General features: G+C 34.6%; 1 protein-coding gene across 1 annotated transcript in view; it reads left to right on the top strand.

Moving 5' to 3' along the window:
- The window catches only part of PKHD1 (PKHD1 ciliary IPT domain containing fibrocystin/polyductin), a 499,663-nt gene that overhangs the window by 310,194 nt on the left and 169,631 nt on the right, over positions 1-19,838 (top strand). The window contains 4 exon segments of the mRNA XM_077162050.1: positions 933-959; positions 962-1,045; positions 3,893-3,978; positions 4,958-4,959. Of these exon segments, the coding sequence (XP_077018165.1) occupies positions 933-959; positions 962-1,045; positions 3,893-3,978; positions 4,958-4,959 (199 nt within the window).

Here is a 19,838-nt window from a genome sequence, read left to right as displayed (position 1 = left end):
GTTTACCAATTATATCATCCTATATTTGGCAAACCTCAATTTTGGTTATGCTTTCAGGAATTTCTAAACAGGGAAGTCTCCTTTGATAGAAGATGTCTTTTTCAACCTGTTTGAGCCAGTATAGAGTTTGGGGTATTATCTTTCTAAATATAACTTAACAGATCTTTGTTCAAATGTGTTGCTTACTAGCTGGATGAATTTGGGCAAGGACCTTAATCCAATGAACTTCTTTATCAATATTTAAAATTGAGTTAAAGATCATACTTACTTCCCAGGTTTGTTGTGAGAATTTATTCCGAAAATGCATGTGAGAATTAATTCCTAATATGCAAGTACAAGCAATTTGGGGATCTAGCCATAGACGATGTACCAGTGAGGTTTTGTTATAATAGTGGCGTGTAACAAAAAATCCCCAAATCTCTGGCTTACAGTCACAAATATTTGCATTGGGGTTGGTTGGTCTTGGCTCCAGCCGTGTCATTTGTTCAGGTCTCCTCCATAGGGCTCCTCATTTAGGAACCAGAGTATATTTAGGGAATGTATTTTTAAGGTGGAGACAAGTATTATAAGAGGTTTGGTAGAAACTTGCCTAGCCTCTTGAGGCATCAGCTCAGAGCTGGCATACTGTCACATCCATTCAATGCCATTGGCTAAAGTAAGTCATTCGATCAGGCTAATATTAGTAGATCAGGGTATGTGCCCTAATGAAGAAAGGTGAGAGAATATTTATTGAAAATAGTAGAATCTCCTGCAGAGAAGTTTACTGTGTCTCATTTATTTTTCCTACTCTTATTTCATCTATGTGACCATTGGTTCTTTTCTATACCATCTATTTTATATCATCCATTTTTTCATTCTAATAATTACAGCTTAATTTTTCTTTCTCTCTCTTTTAATTTCACATTACTTTATCTATTTCTCTGTGCAAACAGGTACCTTAGAAAATCCCTTAGAAAAAGATAAAAGCTTCTGATCTTCCTTCGAGCCTCAGAGGGAGTGTTTTGTGACCGTATTAATGGACTTCATATTGACCCAGGAACAATTGGTAAGAGTATAAAATAATTTTTATTAAAAATGACATAAGTATGTGTGTATGTATGTGCTTTTCTCTGATAGGGAAGTACCATTCCTAGATCATTTACTGAATTCCAGGCACTCACTTAGGGAACTTACATTGATTATTTCCTAGCTTTCCTGTGAGCAGTAGCCATTTTACCTATGCCAAAACTAAAATCTGAGATGATAAATGGATGCAGAAGACCTCACAGCTTTAGACTGTCAGAACTTGGATTTGTGGCAGATTGTACAGACATCAAAGTCTGAACTAGGGATCTAAGTTATTAACTATAAATACTATATAGTTATTGGTACATTAAAAAAACCTGATATATCTATAGATTACTAAGAAACATTCACTATTGACAGATTCTTCATTGATGTGGCCACAAAACCAAGTTCTATTTAAAACTGCTCTGCAGCGAAACACAGAATCTTGACCTGGCTTTGAATAATCATGTCTTAAGAGCTGTGCAATAGTTCAGTTTTAAGGAATAGATATGCTGTTTGTAGATTTTTCGAGTATTCTCCCCATTTCTCTGTATAGTGTTACTAATTTCACAGGTAATAGGGGGATGATTCTTAGCATGCAATTATTTACCTTTCCTTAAAAATGTTTACATCTTTCAAAAGCTGGCTCCTTTTAGTTATTTTCTCTCCCTCGCTTATAGGACAGTTGAAATGACTCAATTTATAATGTTTTACTATACTTTTAAATACTATGATTCATATGGGTAATTAGAAGTTTCAATAGCCAGGATAATTTTATTGGATTCTGATTGAAATGCACTGTTAAGTTGGAAGAGTTGGATACTTTTCAGTAAGTCACTTTTTGTTTGTTAAAAGAGGAAGGCCATCCTTTATGTAGTTTCTTAATATAAAGAGGTATAAATGTACTACTCATCCTCCTGGATTTTTGTGATTTAAAAAATGGAAACTGTAATATTAGATAATAGGAATTTGTTACCTAGTTCCATAATGTACCACTATTGTCATGTAATGCTTTGATAGTACTTTAGAGTTTCTAAAGGGTTTTTCAAATATGCTATTTATTTTCTTTTCAATACATGAGGTTCAAGAAACTTTATATTTTAAAGTCAACAACTAGACAGATCATAACAGTACAGCCAATCTCTTTTGCCTGTGCTATCCTCTATTTTATGGACATCGCAAAACTTTGTGTTAGGAGTGTCCAAAGAAGCCTATCCCAATCCTGAGAGCACTAAAGGGACAAACCATGTTTTGAAATTTTTTCTCATGTTACAATGAATTAAGGACTGAAATATTTTGTTTCAGTGTGTGCTTAAATTTTTTGTGTGATATTATAAACAAGTGACAGATTTAATCCTTTAAGTATTATAATTCCTTGAAACAAGTAAGAAAAGTGTCATTTTAACAGTAAGCCTGATGGAAATGATCAAGAAATTTGCTCTTCTGATAAGTTGAATTTTTGCAGTATTGTTAGTTTAAGGAAGTAAATTGCTTTTGTTATTGAAATCTCCCCAAATTACCTTGGGATCCTTCCTTGCCTAACTTGTTTAGCCATAGATAAAAAAGACTGAATTTTTCTTTTCATGATGATGATGATGTTTTATTTCCACTTAATATTGTCAGTATGAAGATGAACCCCTTATACGTATGTATATATTATGAAATAGGTCTTCAGAACGTATACTGAAAATGAGGTTCATTTTTACGTTTTCTATTAAGCCAGATTTTAGTCATATTATCTTCTGACTTTTTCATGAAATAGAGTAGTAAGTAAATCATGGATGTTGACATAAACAGTTAGTTAGATTCTATGTTGAGAATTTTTGTCCATATTGGATGAAAACTCAAGCCTGTTATTTGCATTTTACTGGTTTTATGTCATTTATTCATGTATTCTCTGCTGGAGTTGTGATTTCCAGATTAGTCTGCAACAACTGGGTGCACACCAATCCAGAGTGCACAAATATTTGGATACAGGAAGAAAATGTTAGAACTGCTATTCAAATACATATATAGATATACATATGAACATGTTCATATATATATATATATAATTTATCTAAAATAATTTTATCTAAAGCAAAGAGATAACTATACATAAAGATATGATCATAACTTTTTTCTGCAGCTGGATTCACGTTCAGAATACTTTTAGACTATTAGAAGACAAGGAATTATGCTTAATATGGTTGACAAATGACAATAAATTGTGTAAGAGGAAAGGCCTGGTAAACTAGAATAAAACTAGATTGCATCAGGCCATATCCCTGGTAAGACTTAAAATTGTGAGTCTGAAATAAACTACATTTTGAAGCAAAGGGCCTTAAGATCTATTCCTTTGATATTTGTTATAAGGCAAAATACTTGGATCCAAGCACTGCAAACAAATCCAATAGCACCAACCCCCTTCCTCCAGGGAATAAAATTACCCCGTCTCTTGGAAAACCTAGTGGATAGCTTAAAATAAGACTAGTTAACTTTTAACTGAATTGCAAATAGTTTGGAGTCCTTGGTAATGATGAGGGAGTCAGTGGGAAATCATTTCTCATATCTAGTTCATCATTACACTGTTTTATTTCACAGTCTTCAAATGATTATGATGTGATGCAATGTTCATTTTTCTATGGCTCCTGAGAGAATGAGTTTCATAACCATTGAGATATATTTGATGAGCTTTCTTACAACAGAACACTTAAATTTTCTTTTTTTTGATAAGACGGACAACTTCATTTTAGTTTCTATATCAGATATTTCACAAAATAACTTCTGGAATAAGTTTTACTTATGTGGCCTGCTAAATTTTTCTAAGCGTTTTCCTATTCAACTCTTGTTCCTTCTATTTTCAGGGTTTATGGGAAAGTTCAACTTCATAGTGATTATCCTAATAAATCCTTGACACATATTGGAGCTGATATTGCCTCAGGAAATGAGGTAAGTGACAAGAATAAGTAAGGAATGTATTTTTTTTTCAATTTATTTTACTTCTGCTTGAGGTTTTGTTACAATATGAAATTAAGTTTTAGATTAAGAATCATAATTCAAGGATGAACAAGGGAAAAATAGCTAAAGGGGATTAAAAATATCTCTGTAACATTAAAAAAAAAAGCCAGCAAAAGACAGGGAAAGAACATAGTTTATTCTAGGAGTAAATTTTGGATAATACCTGTTTACTGTTTTCAATAAAATCTAAAAATATATGGGTTCTCTGAGATAAGAAATTAAAGATGAGTTGAGAACACAAGGAGAGACAGAAATGGGAGTGAGATGAAACAAGAAACTTAAGAGATTTAAGACAAAATAACAGAATTTAATAGTGCATTGGAGACAATCAAGGACAGAATCGCTGCTGCCTCAAATTGAACAGTTAATCTGAAGAACAAACTGGCAGAGCCCTACCTAAATGTAGGAGACCAGACCAAGAGATAAAGATGATGAGAGAGATGGTATTAGAACTACAAAACAGAAAATGAAAAGATACATGCAGGCAATTGCTCTTTAATGGAGGCTAAAATAACTGTAACCGAAAGAATATTAAAAACTGTAACTGAGATACATATTGCAAACCTGAGTGTATTTAAATTCAATTTGAGCAGATCAATGTCAAGGATAATGACTGATATGTAGGCATATAGTAAAAGAAGAAAACAGAAAAAATGAAAGAAAACAGGAAACTGAAGCTTGTTATCTTAAGAATTTTCATCGACAACATTAAATGTAGGGAGATAGTATTACAACATGTACAAATTGGGGACAGAAGATTTTGACTAAAGAATTAGATACCTGCTGAGCCATTCACATGTGAAAGCAAATAAAAGTTACTCTTTGCTTTGCAAAAACATTTTAAAGTTCAGAACATGATGTTCTAATCAAGAATTCAAGAATAATCATAGTATACACTAAAGGACAGAAGAGGTACGCTTTGAAAAAATTAAATATAATATTTGTTGTAAATATAGTATGAAATGAGACAAATTATTATAACTATTTTTAAAAAAAACTACATAAAATTTTAAAAGTTAATAATTCTCAGATAAAAATATGCATTGAAAAAATATTTCACAGCGTAAGAATCTGTAAATGGAACATAAGTGTAATTAAAAGAAAATATGAGCTAATTTGTTCACTAGCAGGATATAACTTCCAAACCACTAGAGGAAAAAAGATGCATGAAACCATAAAATATATGGTAAAATAGGAAAAGGAATGTAAATGAAATACTAAGAGAACAAAAATTAAAAAAAAAACACAAAAACAAAAAAATACAGCAGGATAAGAATAAATCTGCCAGTTATAGAAATAGACTGTGGTTGTTGAAATGACCCTATACTGAAAAAAACTGTTAAAACAGAAATGCAATCATATTTTTTATCAAAGGAAAACTTTAAATCAATACAGAAAAAATTAAAATTAAATATTAGATAAAAATGAATCATTGAAATAAAAGTAGAAGCCTCAAAATTATTAAGAAAGTAAAAGTCAAAATAAAAGTATAAAATTGGTCAAATGAATACATTTTAATTTAATAAAGATGTCAAGTGGAACTTAAGCAGTCAGGAAATTTTTGAACCAGATAACAATGTGGAGATATATAAAGCAATGAAATGAAAGGGAATTGACAGAAACAAAAACAGCAACTAAGGCATTTACTTATCTCTTTCATGTCTTAAACTTTTAATTGGGTTGAGAAAGAAATATAAAATATGAAAAATATAAATAATCAAAACAATTTAATTTACATGTATAAAACTTTTTACTGCAGAACCAGAGAATATACATTTTTTTCCACCGCCCATAGACTATTTATAATACATGGATGGATAGATGATGGTAGCTAGATAATTAACTTTGACATCTTTTAGTAAAACGAAATGATACAGGCTATATTACAATATAACACAGAGATTAAAACAGCATCTTCTGCAAGAAAAATAAAAAACCCTCTCCTAAGTAACTTTTGTATCGAAGAAAAGATCAGAACTTTATCCACAGAATACTTGGGAAATGCAATAATGAAAGTTCTGCATCTGAGACATGACTGAATTTTCATTATTGAATAGAAAGTATAGAAATAAACTGAGCTTTCAATATGAGAAAATAGAAGCAAAATGACCATAAAACTAAGAAAATCAGTCAGTAGGATAAGGGCAGAAAATAATGAATTAGAAAATAAAAAAATTAGTAGACAAAAAATAGCAATTTAATTTCCACTTTAATCACACACAGAAAACCATATATAAAATCAGAAATTAGAGTTCAAATGTAACAGGTGCAGAAAAGATGAAAGTTGTAACATAAAAACATGCATATCTAATATGCTGGTTTGAAATTGTTATGTACTCCAGAAAAGCCATGTTCTTTCAATCCCCATCTGATATTGTGGGACCAGATCCATTGTTTAGGGTGGAAAACTTGATTGGATTATTTCCATGGAGAGGTGATGCAGTCTTTTGATTTGATGGAGATGTGGCTCCACCCATTCAAAATGAGTTTTGATTAATTTAATCAAGCCTTAAATCAGCCTTAAAAGGACTGATAGAGAGAGAGACAGGCCAACATAGATAGACCAACATTTAGAGTCAGCTGGAGTGCCGGCAGAGATGCTTGGATTGCCAATACAGAGAAAGCTGAAACAGACATTTAGAAATGCAGACAACCCATGAGATGTCAGAAGCTGGAGAGCCAACAGACACTAGACAGGAACTAGAGCCCAGCAGACATCACCATTTGCTTTTCCATGAGATGCTAAGCAAGCCAGAGAAGAAATCTAGAGTTGCCCCAGAGAAGCTAAGAAAAGACAGGCAAATGTTAGCTATGTGCCTTCTCATGTGACAGAGGAAACCTGGATACCATTTGACCTTTCATCAGAGTCAAGTATCTTTCTCTGGATGCCTTAGTTTGGACATTGCTAAGGCCTTAGGACTGTAAACTTGTAGCTTAATAAATCCCCTTTATACAAGCCATTCCTTTTGTGGTATATTGCACTCCAACAGCATTAGGAACCTAAAGCACTATATATTTTGCTTTGAGTTTTTTGAAAAAAATGAATTTATAGGAATATAAATTATGATAATTGGCTACAAAAGAATAAACTGAAAGAACCAATAATGGTAAAAGATATAAAGTTATCAAAGATTTATTGCCAAGAATACATTTGACTTAGGTTCTTTCACTCATTCAAATATCAGACATTTCCTATTTTATATAATGTATACCATAATTTAGGAAAATATATGAAGCTTCTCAATTAATTTTAAGAAGAAACATAAAACTAATTTTTAAAACAACTAATTTATCTAAACAAGGAACACCAACAACATCCAATTGTAAATATAATGCAAAAATCTTATATAAAACAGTAACAAATGAAATATAGACATTTATTAGAAGAGGGAAAAACCATAATAAAATTTGATTTATTTGAGTAACCAAGAATGGTTCAATTAATATAATATTCTCAAAATTTGATATAAAGATTAAAAAGACAGTCATTTTTGCAGAAACAAAAAGGCTTTTAGTGAGATTCAACATACATTCTCGGAATAAACATTTAGTAAATAAGACTGCAAGACTACTGGTTTCTAAGAGGGTGGCTCTGCCTTTGGTTAAGAATCATTGCTTTAAATAAAAAATAATCCCCTTTCAGTTCACTTTCCACTTATGTAAAAATTGACGTTCTTCTTATCGTCTATCCCAATCATTAAATATTGTTATTAAAGTATCAGCTAACGTAATGAGTCAAGAGAATTGCATTAGAGGGAAGAGTGTTTCAGATTTTCTGATTGAGCTGCCTGGTCGATGGTGCAGACATGCACAGGAGATGGGAAGGCATGGAGAGGAACAGTTATCAAAGTGGAGAGTGTCAGGGATCATGCTTGGGATAGACTAAGTCACATATGACCAGTAGACACCAGTTGGAAGTGTCAGAAGGCAGTTAGACAAATCACTTAGGGCTCAGGGCCAAAAAGATAGGGGGTCATCCTGCAAGTACATGATGCCACTGATGGAGAGGGCATAGGCAGAGGAGAATATGGAACTAGAAATGCAATTAAGGCCCCTCTACATTTTCAGGAGTTGATAAGAGGAGGAGTCATCAAAAACTGAGAAATTTGGTAGGTTCTGTGGTAGGAGGGAGAATGGAGATGTGAGGGGTTGAAAGAAAGCCATGGTGGCTGAAGTGGAGAGAGCTTGGGATGAGCATGAGGAGGGTTCCAAGAAGTAGTTAGGGATCAGGCCTTTAGTCATTGATAACACCAAGAAATTTTGTGTTTATTTTAAGCAGCTCTTGTAGGTTTTACATGGATAGTGTGGGTGGGATATAAATTGTGTTTGTATTTCTAAAAAAAAAAAAATCACTGTTTATACAGTGTGGACAATGGGAGGGAGCGAAAGTGGAACCAGGGATGCCAATTAGGAGGCTACTGCAGAGTCCCAAGCAACTTGCAGTCAGAGGAGGAATGAAACAATAGAGTGACGTGGGTAGATTTAGAGGCAGGAAATCAAATCTTTTCTGCATTCATGAGGTTAATGTGGCATTTTTCCTCTGAAATATCTACAAATAAATTATATACAAATAAATTCAGATTTCTTACTCTGATACCATCATGATATATTAGAAAAGGCTATTGAACTGACTTTAAAATAGGGAAGATGGTTAGATATGAGGAGTGAGGGAGAGGAGACTGTGGTCATCGCTCTGCTGGTTTCTGGTTTACATAGATGGCTGAGACCATCAGCCACTAGGGAAGACTCAATTTTGGCAGAAAGGTTATGAATTCAGATTTGGTAATGTTGAGTTTCAAGTGCCTTTCTGATACCCCAAAGGATTTGTGAAGTAGGGATTTTTAACAGTAATCAATAAGAAGCTTTAATTACAATTGTTAAGATTAGCAAATTGAAATTTGGCAGGAGCCATAATAATTTTTTCTTATAAGAATGTGTTAAAAACCTCATTCAGAGTCAGAGCTACAGGCTATTTTGAAAGAAACTCAATTTTATTAATTAGAACTACCCATAGTAATTAACTAGCTACTATTTATTGAGTTTTTATCATGTGGATTTACTATATGTCAGGCCTCTACAAGAATTTTACGTGTTATCTCATTTAAATCTCGTGCTGTAAGTTAGACTTTATTATCTGCATTTTAATAAATGCATTAGGGAAGTTAAGTAACATTTCCAAGTTCAACTTTTAGAAGTTCCTGCAGTTGATTTTGATCCTGAATTTTGACAAGCAATCTGATTCTATTGCTTGTATTCTATACATTATTCATATTTATAATTAAAAACTTTAAATTTCTTAGTATTAATCCTGAGAAGAAATACTTTAATGAGTTTATATGAATGATGTTTAATTAGCATAGTGTATTCAATTTATGGATATCTACAGACTATTTCTTTTCTAAACCTTTCAAAAATTTAAAAATAATTTAAAAATCATAAAAAATTGCAAAACTAACTAGAGTTCACATGTACCCTTCACTCAGCTTTCCCTGATGACAGTATCTTATATAAGTATAAACATTATCAAAACCAGGAAGTTAATTTGATATGGTATTTTTAATGGAGCTACAAACCTTATTCAAACCATCTTCCCTATTTTAAAGTCAGTTCAATAACCTTTTCTAATATACCATGATGGTGTCAGAGTAAGAAATCTGAATTTATTTGTATGTAATTTATTTGTAGATATTTCAGAGGAAAAATGCCACATTAACCTCATTAATTTATGCTTATTTCTTACACTACCAGTAAAGAAATCTTAGCAAAATATTAGAAGAAAAATATTTTATTTTGTTCTATGTTATATACATTTATCTGTAAATTAAATTACTGCTTTGTTTGTTGCTTGCTTAAGTTGATTTGGGGGGAGGTCTGGTGAATAAAAATATTGGATGTTTGGATTGGAGACAAATCAAAACAAGTTACACTTATGTGCAAAGAATTTGTTTCTTACCCAATGTGTTTTGCTTGTGCTTCTTTTAAAAGTGATCACGTGCTCTTTGAAATGAAATCGTTACTTGATCAATCAATCCTATGATAAATGCTTTAGAGTTTATTCTATCCATTGGAAGATTTTTAAATAGGGCAATGGCAGGGTCTCATTTATGTTTTAGTCTGATTTATGTTTTAGTCTGTGGAGAATTAATACTGAAGGAGGAGGGACAAGCATGAAAGCAGAGAGACTGCTAAGAGGTCATGGCATATTTTCAGATGAGACATGATGAAGGCTTAGATAGCGATGGTTGTCATGGAGAAGGAAAGATGTCGGTAAATGTATGTTGAAGACAGGAAGTACGATTTGCCAATGGATTGGACATTGGATAGAAGAGACCTGAGTGTCTGAGTGAGGAGTGGCCTCAGTTACCGAGATGGGAAGACTGGGAGAAAAGCAGGCTTATGGGGGAAACTTTTTGAAATTCTTATTTTTTCTTATTTCTGATCTGTTTATTTGAAAGAAAGACAGTATGTAAAGCATTATACAGTCTTTTTGTACTATTATCCTCTGTGTGTCTCAAGTGACTTATTAACTCAAGCTGTTACATTAAGGAAATAGCTCTGAACTCTTCATTTGTTGCTTCAGCCTTTTCTACTAGGACTTACACCTTTAATTTGAAAGTCATTGGTGATTTTACCTCATCTATTATCTCTTATATTCAGTTAGTGATGGTATTCTTTTTTCACCTTTATTTTATTTTGAAACAATTTTATTAAGATGTATTCACATCATACAATTCAACTGAAGTGTACACTGAGTGGTTCCTACTATCATCACATAAATGTGCAGTTATCACCACCATCAATTTTAGAACATTTTCATTACTCAAAAAGAAAAAAAAATAAACTAGAACATCCCATACCTCTTATCCCCTATTATTATTGAGCCTTAGCATTGGTGTTGATGAAAGAACATTAAAATATTATTGTTAACTGTAGTCCATAGTTTGCAGCAGGTACGATTTTCCCCACATCCTACTCTACATTACTAACTCCCTATAGTAGAGAGATACATTTGTTCTAGTTCATGAAAGATCATTTTTATATTTGTACTATTAGTCACTGTCATCATCCACCACTGGATTCACTGTGTTATACTGTCCCATGTTTTATCCTCTTGCTTTCCTTCTGGTGCCTAGACCTCCCTTTTCAATTATACTCATATATATAATTCAATGCTGTTAATTGCACTCACCCTATTGTGCTAAATGATGGTATTCTTTGGTTATACTTTGGAAATTTGCTTTCTCTGGCCTTCTACTAAATTTCTACTCTCAGCACTTCATGCATGGTTCTCTGTAACAACTTTTGAACTGGCTCCCCAAATACCTAATAAGTAAAATAAGAAGTTCATAAGTACCCTTACATCTCCTCTTTTTTCTTACTTCCTATTTATCCTGAAAGATTCCGTTATATCTCCCATTAGGTTTTCACTGTCCCCTCCACACTGATTCTCACCAGCTGAACTGTTATAGAATATCATTTTATGATGCATAATTTTAATAATGTGCTTCCTAGTGAGTGATACAAAGCTACTTAAGGTATATATGTACTGTTCCTACAAGTGGCTTCTATAGGGGAGAGAAAATATCTTTTATTGATGTAGCATCTCACTTAGCATATAGTACATAGCAGAATATAAAGAAGATTTTGATAAAAAGCCTGCTAACGTGAATTGATGTGTCTTTTCTGCAAATCAGAAATTATTAAGCCACTTAGCTCAGTGGCATATTGTCTAACAAATGAGAATCTTGAATTATCTCAATTTCAGAAACTTCTATAATGAATTTTTATTACTCAAATTTTATTATTTTAATATTTTAGTTCAAGTATTAGGATATATAGTTGGTGGCCTTATCCATTTATTTGCATGAGCTCAGGATCACCTATGTAGCCTCTAAAAACAAATGATTCTTCCTTGGCCAGTGAGTGACCAGGTCCTAATTTTAGATTGACTACTATCTCCAGGCTGAAAAGAGGCGTGTGAGTTAGGAAGGTAGCTTGGAGAGAGTATTCTACAGTACAAGAGCCTGGGCTTTGAAGGCAGACCAACTGAAATAATTCTAGTTCTGCAATTAACTAAATATGTTATTTTGGGTAGATTTTCTTCTCTGAGCCTCAATTTCTTTTTCTATAATAAAAGAACAATATTTCCTAGCTAATTGAGTAGCTAAAAGGACTAAATGAATTAATGTGTGTAAAGTACTTAAAAATAGTTTCTGTACTTATTTAATAAAGTACTAAATAAGCCCTCAAGGCATGGTAGCTATTATGTTGTTCAGGATTCTTTAAGTTGAAAATGAAAGTAACCTTTCTTAATCCATTTGGGAGATTGCTCCAGGTCTCTCCTCTCTCTTTCTCTTATCTTTCTGTAGTTCAACCTCAGATGTTTCTATTGAAGAATGCTTTTCCCACTCTGCAGGGTACAAGTAAGCCCAGAGCTGTCTAGCTCTCCCCAGCCTGACTAGCAGTGAGGAAATTACTCTATTCCCTTAGTTTCCATTCAAAAGACTTGGGGGATGATTTTGATGACTGAACACAGGTTGGATCCTATGGCCTCCTTTTGGCGAAGAGTTTGTGGGATTATAATCTGCATCTTCCACTAGAATCACTTAGTATGGGGGTTAAGGAAAGCAGTTCTCAAAAGCGATGTGGAATGCGGGCGAAGGAAGATCAGGTAGAGAAATAATTGATATCCACTATAGCTACTGTTGTCACGATCATCGTTATCAACATCGTGATAGTAATCCATTTCTTCAATAACTAACATGCTCCAATGCGGTCTGAAGATCTTCATTACATTTGAAAGGCACTGACAAAAAAATTTAAACTTAAGTTAAAAAAAAAAAAAGGAATAAGCTCCAATGTTAGTAAAGAGTTCAGAAGTCTGTGGTCATTCATATTCCTCAGGGCGAGCGTCGGGGAGAGTGTATTGGTTTGCTAATGCTGCTGGAATGCATTATGCCAGAAATAGAACCGTTTTATAAAGGTAATGAAAATGTCCAAATTAAGGCACCAACAAGTTACCTTCACTCAAGAAAGGCTAATGCCATCCGAAACACCTCTGACAGCTGGGAAGGCATATAGTTGGTGTCTGCTGGTTTCCTGTTTCTGTTGCTTCCAGCTTCTGCTGCCAGTGGTTTCCTTTCTAAGCATTTGTGGGCCTTTACTTAGCTCCTCTAGGACACAGCTCTGGGTTCTGGCTTGATCACGGGAAGACACACGGTGACATCTGCCGGGATTTGCCCATGTCTAGGCATCTGTCAGCTCTGAAGCAACTGTTCTCCATGCATACGCATCTAAGCCTTCTCCAAAATGTTTCCCATTTTAAAGGACTCAGTAAACTAATCAAAGCCCACCATTAATAGGTGGAATCACATCTCCATCTAATCAAAAGACCAAATCCACAAGGGTGCATGTCACGTCTGTGTGGAGATAATCCAATCAAAAGTTTCTACCCTACAGTGTTGAATCAAGATTAAAAGAAGCAACTGCCCCAAGATTGGTATTGAAATATGGCTTTTCTGTGGTGCATAATAGTTTCAAACTGCCACAGAAGAGATGGTAGATCTTTGGGTCTGTATGCTCTGTGTGAAATGCAGCTCTTATCATTAAGACCCAAAGCTTAGCTAGCACATTCATTTAAATTGTAAGTGTTTATAGATGAATGTCTCAGATGTGGTTGAAAATCTTTTAGATCAAATTTGGAAGCATGTATTCTTTTTTGTTCTTTATAATTATGTTCTTTTTTTTTTACTAGTAAGTATTATTTCCCCTCAAATAGTAAAATGTGAATGCAAAATAAAGGAAGCTGTGCTGTTATTTTTTAAGTTTTTTAAAAATTGTCTTTAAAGAGTATTCCACAGTGTTTGGTCACAATTTCCTCCCTCTTTGCATATGGTTTTCATTTAGGCCCAATTATACCGCAAGCAGCTCTCTTAATTTTTTGTTTATTTATTGTTTCAGCTATGTTTTTCTCAAAATGGAAAAGGTCTCTCCTCTCCCCTGTAGCCCATAGGGCCCTCAGTATTGTTCAAAGGCATGAGATACATATGCAATGCAGTCATTAAGCCACGATTTCTTGAAATGGTTGAAGACTAAAAATAAGGGTAGAAAATGAGAACTAGAAGAGTGAATATTGGAATTTAAAGAATTGATATTTGATTAGCAAAACCAATTATGTTTTTGACCCTGAGCCCCCAGATTTTCTCTGAGTCTGCTAGTGTTGCTATTTGGAGACTGAGGTGGAAGGAGCCACATTTTCTTGGTAGATGCGGTGGGTCCTTATAATGTATAGAGTCCCAAGTCCTCAGGAGTATAAGCAAAGACAAATTGTCAAGATCCTGAACTGTTTTAACTGGTTGAGGTCAGCGTAAATTCATTCATGTTTTTAATACAAAATTTGACTAAATTGCAATGATTTCTTTTTCTCCTTAACTGGAACATTGATAGGTGCAGTAGGTTTTGCATAGCTAGATAGACGTATTTCCATTAAATGTCAACTAAAAACATGTTCTAATCCAGCTCTTGGAGGGCTTGGGCTGGGGCAGCCCAAAGACCAAAGGACACATCAGGCAGGGAGTTAGACATGAATTTTATCAGGAGTTACCAACAAGAGAGGATAGGGAAATGGAAGTCAGCGATCAGGAAAGGCAAAGGAACGGGGAGTGCAAGGGCTTATAAGGGTTTCAGACAAGGGTATGAGAACAGAGTTTCAGCAGGGTCTGGTGATACAGGATTTCAGAGGTTTATTATCAACAGTGATCAAGGGAGGGGTGTTTCAATGCCTTGTTTATGATAGCCTTCATCATCTGCCCGAGGGCTGATGACCTTTAATGTCTGTCCTGGTCATGTAAGCAGCCACATGTTCTCCATATGGAGGGGAGTCCCAGGCTCTGAAGCCCCACAAAACATCAAAGTTAAATAGCCACATAAGACGGTGGTAACACCAAAGGGATCATAAGGCAATAATAGTACCTATTGTATCACATTCATGGTGGGTTGGGCTGTCAGTGAAGAAGAGTCTACCTTAGAAAGACTTCTTGAAGGCAGTGGAGATCAAGTCAGGTTTTAAGAATGAGTGTACTGAAGAGCAGAGGGAGGGCGATGATACTGTAAAGTGACAGGTGAGAACATAGAGCTGTTTCCTGGGAAAGTGAACAGGTTCATCTCACTGAAGTAGAGGGCTTATGTAAAGGATCATAGGGAAGAATTGTAGCCTCATTTAACAAGGACTTATTAAAACATTACGGTAAGCCATGTCTAAAGATCTTTAGTAAACAAAGCAAATGATAATAAAAAGATCACCTAGGTACTGTGGACTATGAAGGAAAGGATTGATTTCAATTATACTGCTGACTGACTCTGTTTTGACTTTATGCCATAAACTTGCTCTCTTTTTAAAAGAGTATTTTCTTATTATTACATTATAGCACATTTTAATTTTAGAAAATTTAGAAGCATCACCATATACCCACCATCCATGGTAGGACTAACTTGTTGACATGCATCTTTTCTGTCTTCTGCTTTCTGTGTATGCATTAATTTTTTTTTAACTTTTTTTATTAATTAAAAAAAATGAACAAACAAAACATTTAGATATCATTCCATTCTACATATACAATCAGTAATTCTTAATATCATCACATAGTTGCATATTCATCATTTCTTAGTACATTTGCATCGATTTAGAAAAAGAAATAAAAAGACAACAGAAAAAGAAATCAAATGATAATAGAGAAAAGAAAAACTATACGTAGCATACCCTTTACCCCTCACTTTCATTTACCACTATTTCAAACTGACTTTATTTTAACATTTGTTCCCCCTATTATTTATTTTTATTCCATATGTTCTACTCTTCTGTTGATATAGTAGCTAAAAGGAGCATCAGACAAGGTTTTCACATTCACAGAGTCTCATTGTGAAAGCTATATCATTGTTCAATTATCATCAAGAAACATGGCTACTGGAACACAGCACTACATTTTCAGGCAATTCCCTCTAGCCTCTCCACTACATCTTGAACAACAAGGTGATATCTACTTAATGCGTAAGAATAACCTCCAGGATAACCTCTCAACTCTGTTTGGAATCTCTCGGCCATTGACACTTAGTCCCGTTTTACTCTTCCCCTTTTTGGTCGAGAAGATTCTCTCAATCCCTTGATGTTAACTCTCAGCTCATTCTAGGGTTTTTCTCATCCTTTGGTGCTGAGTCTCAGCTCTTTCCAGGATCTTTGTTCCACGTTGCCAGGAAGGTCCACACCCCTGGGAGTCATGTCCCATGGAGACAGGGGGAGGGTGGTGAGACTGCTCATCATATTGGCTGGAGAGAGGGGCCACATCTGAGCAACAAAAGAGGCTCTCTTGGGGCTGACTCTTAGGCCTAAATTTTAAGTAGACTTGACCTATCCTTTGTGGGGTTAAGTTTCATGTGAACAAACCCCAAGACTGGGGGCTCAGCCTATAGCTTTGGTTGTCCACACTGCTTGTGAGAATATCAAGAATTCAACTTGGGGAAGTTGAATTTCTCCCCACTCTCACCATTCCCCGAAGGGGGCTTGCAAATACTTTTCCAGTCACTGATCAAATCATTCTGGGATTCATCGGGGGATCACTCTGGACAAACCAACAAAATCTCATGTGCTACCTGAGATTCCAAGTACTTATGACATTCAATCAAACTATCTACATGAGTTATATTAGGAAATGCTCCAGTCAAAATCTAAATTTTGTAACAAATAAACATTTTTTGCTTTAGTCTCACACAGAAGGTGACATTTTAAAGTATTAATTATCATCTATTTTCAGCACCCTGCAGTAATGACATTCCTTTGTTCTTCCTCATACCAAAACATTTTTAAAATTTGTACATTGTACATTTCACTATTATTATACACTCTAGGCATTCCTAGATTATATCATCTCAGTCTTTCACATCTATCTTTCTTTCTGATTTCATTTATGTCCCCAGCCCTCCTCCCTCTATCATTCTCACATGCAGCTTCATTCAGTGTTTTAACATAATTACATTACAGTTAGGTAGTATTGTGCTGTCCATTTCTGAGTTTTTGTATCCAGTCCTGTTGCACAGTCTGTATCCCTTCAGCTCCAATTACCCATTATCTTACCCTATTTCTATCTCCTGATAGTCTTTGTTACCAACGACATATTCTAAGTTTATTCACTAATGTCGGTTCATATCAGTGAGACCATACAGTATTTGTCCTTTAGTTTTTGGCTAGTCTCACTCAGCATAATGTTCTCTAGGTCCATCCATGTTGTTACATACTTCATAAGTTTATTCTGTCTTAAAGCTGCATAATATTCCATCGTATGTATATACCACAGTTTATTTAGCCACTCGTCTGTTGATGGACATTTTGGCTGTTTCCATCTCCTCCAGTTGTAAATAATGCTGCTATAAACATTGGTGTGCAAATGTCCGTTTGTGTCTTTGCCCTTAAGTCCTCTGAGTAGATACCTAGCAATGGTATTGCTGGGTCATATGGCAATTCTATATTCAGCTTTTTGAGGAACCACCAAACTGCCTTCCACAGTGGTTGCACCATTTGACATTCCCACCAACAGTGGATAAGTGTGCCTCTTTCTCCACATCCTCTCCAGCACTTGTCATTTTCTGTTTTGTTGATAATGGCCATTCTGGTGGGTGTGAGATGATATCTCATTGTGGTTTTGATTTGCATTTCTCTAATGGCCAGGGACATTGAGCATCTCTTCATGTGCCTTTTGGCCATTTGTATTTCCTCTTGTGAGAGGTGTCTGTTCAAGTCTTTTTCCTGTTTTGTAATTGGATTGGCTGTCTTTTTGGTGTTGAATTGAACAATCTCTTTATAAATTCTGGATACTAGACCTTTATCTGATATGTCGTTTCCAAATATTGTCTCCCATTGTGTAGGCTGTCTTTTTACTTTCTTGATGAAGTTCTTTGATGCACAAAAGTGTTTAATTTTGAGGAGCTCCCATTTATTTATTTCTTTCTTCAGTGCTCTTGCTTTAGGTGTAAGGTCCATAAAACCACCTCCAATTATAAGATTCATAAGATATCTCCCTACATTTTCCTCTAACTGTTTTATGGTCTTAGACCTAATGTTTAGATCTTTGATCCATTTTGAGTTAACTTTTGTATAGGGTGTGAGATATGGGTCCTCTTTCATTCTTTTGGATATGGATATCCAGTTCTCTAGGCACCATTTATTGAAGAGACTGTTCTGTCCCAGGTGAGTTGGCTTGACTGCCTTATCAAAGATCAAATGTCCATAGATGAGAGGGTCTATATCTGAGTACTCTATTGGATTCCATTGGTCAATATATCTATCTTTATGCCAGTACCATGCTGTTTTGACCACTGTGGCTTCATAATATGCCTTAAAGTCAGGCAGCGTGAGACCTCCAGCTTCGTTTTTTTTCCTCAAGATACTTTTAGCAATTCGGGGCACCCTGCCCTTCCAGTTAAATTTGCTTATTGGTTTTTCTATTTCTGAAAAGTAAGTTGTTGGGATTTTGATTGGTATTGTGTTGAATCTGTAAATCAATTTAGGTAGGATTGACATCTTAACTCTATTTAGTCTTCCAATCCATGAACATGGTATGCCATTCCATCTATTTAGGTCTTCTGTGATTTCTTTTAACAGTTTCTTGTAGTTTTCTTTGTATAGGTCTTTTGTCTCTCTAATTAAATTTATTCCTAGGTATTTTATTCTTTTAGTTGCAGTTGTAAATGGAATTCTTTACTTGATTTCCCCCTCAGCTTGTTCATTGCTAGTGTATAGAAACACTACAGATATTTGAATGCTGATCTTGTAACCTGCCACTTTGCTGTACTCGTTTATTAGCTCTAGGAGTTTTGCTGTGGATTTTTCCGGGTTTTTGATGTATAGTATCATATCATCTGCAAACAGTGATAGTTTTACTTCTTCCTTTCCAATTTTGATGCCTTGTATTTCTTTTTCTTGTCTAATTGCTCTGGCTAGAACTTCCAACATGATGTTGAATAACAGTGGTGATAGTGGACATCCTTGTTCCTGATCTTAGGGGGAAAGTTTTCAATTTTTCCCCATTGAGGATGATATTAGCTGTGGATTTTTCAGATATTCCCTCTATCATTTTAAGGAAGTTCCCTTGTATTCCTATCCTTTGAAGTGTTTTCAACAGGAAAGGATGTTGAATCTTGTCAAATGCCTTCTCTGCATCAATTGAGATGATCATGTGATTTTTCTGCTTTGATTTGTTGATATGGTGTATTACATTAATTGATGTTCTTATGTTGAACCATCCTTGCATGCCTGGGATGAATCCTACTTGGTCATGATGTATAATTCTTTTAATGTGCTGCTGGGTTTGATTTGCTAGAATTTTGTTGAGGATTTTTGCATCTATATTTATTAGAGAGATTGGTCTGTAGTTTTCTTTTTTTGTAATATCTTTGCCCAGTTTTGGTATGAGGGTGATGTTGACTTCATAGAATGAATTTCCCTCCACTTCAATTTTTTTGAAGAGTTTGAGCAGGGTTGGTACTAATTCTTTCTGGAATGTTTGGTAGAATTCACATGTGAAGCCATCTGATCCTGGACTTTTCTTTTCGGGAAGGTTTTTAATGATTGATTCAATTTCATTACTTGTGATTGGTTTGTTGAGGTCATCTATTTCTTCTTGAGTCAAAGTTGGTTGTTCATGCCTTTCTAGGAAGTTGTCCATTTCATCTACATTGTTGTATTTATTAGCATAAAGTTGTTCATAGTATCCTGTTATTACCTCCTTTATTTCTGTGAGGTC

The sequence above is a fragment of the Tamandua tetradactyla genome, chromosome 5, assembly GCF_023851605.1.
Source record: "Tamandua tetradactyla isolate mTamTet1 chromosome 5, mTamTet1.pri, whole genome shotgun sequence".
Lineage (NCBI taxonomy): Eukaryota > Metazoa > Chordata > Mammalia > Pilosa > Myrmecophagidae > Tamandua > Tamandua tetradactyla.
This window is presented reverse-complemented; position numbering and strand designations above follow the sequence as displayed.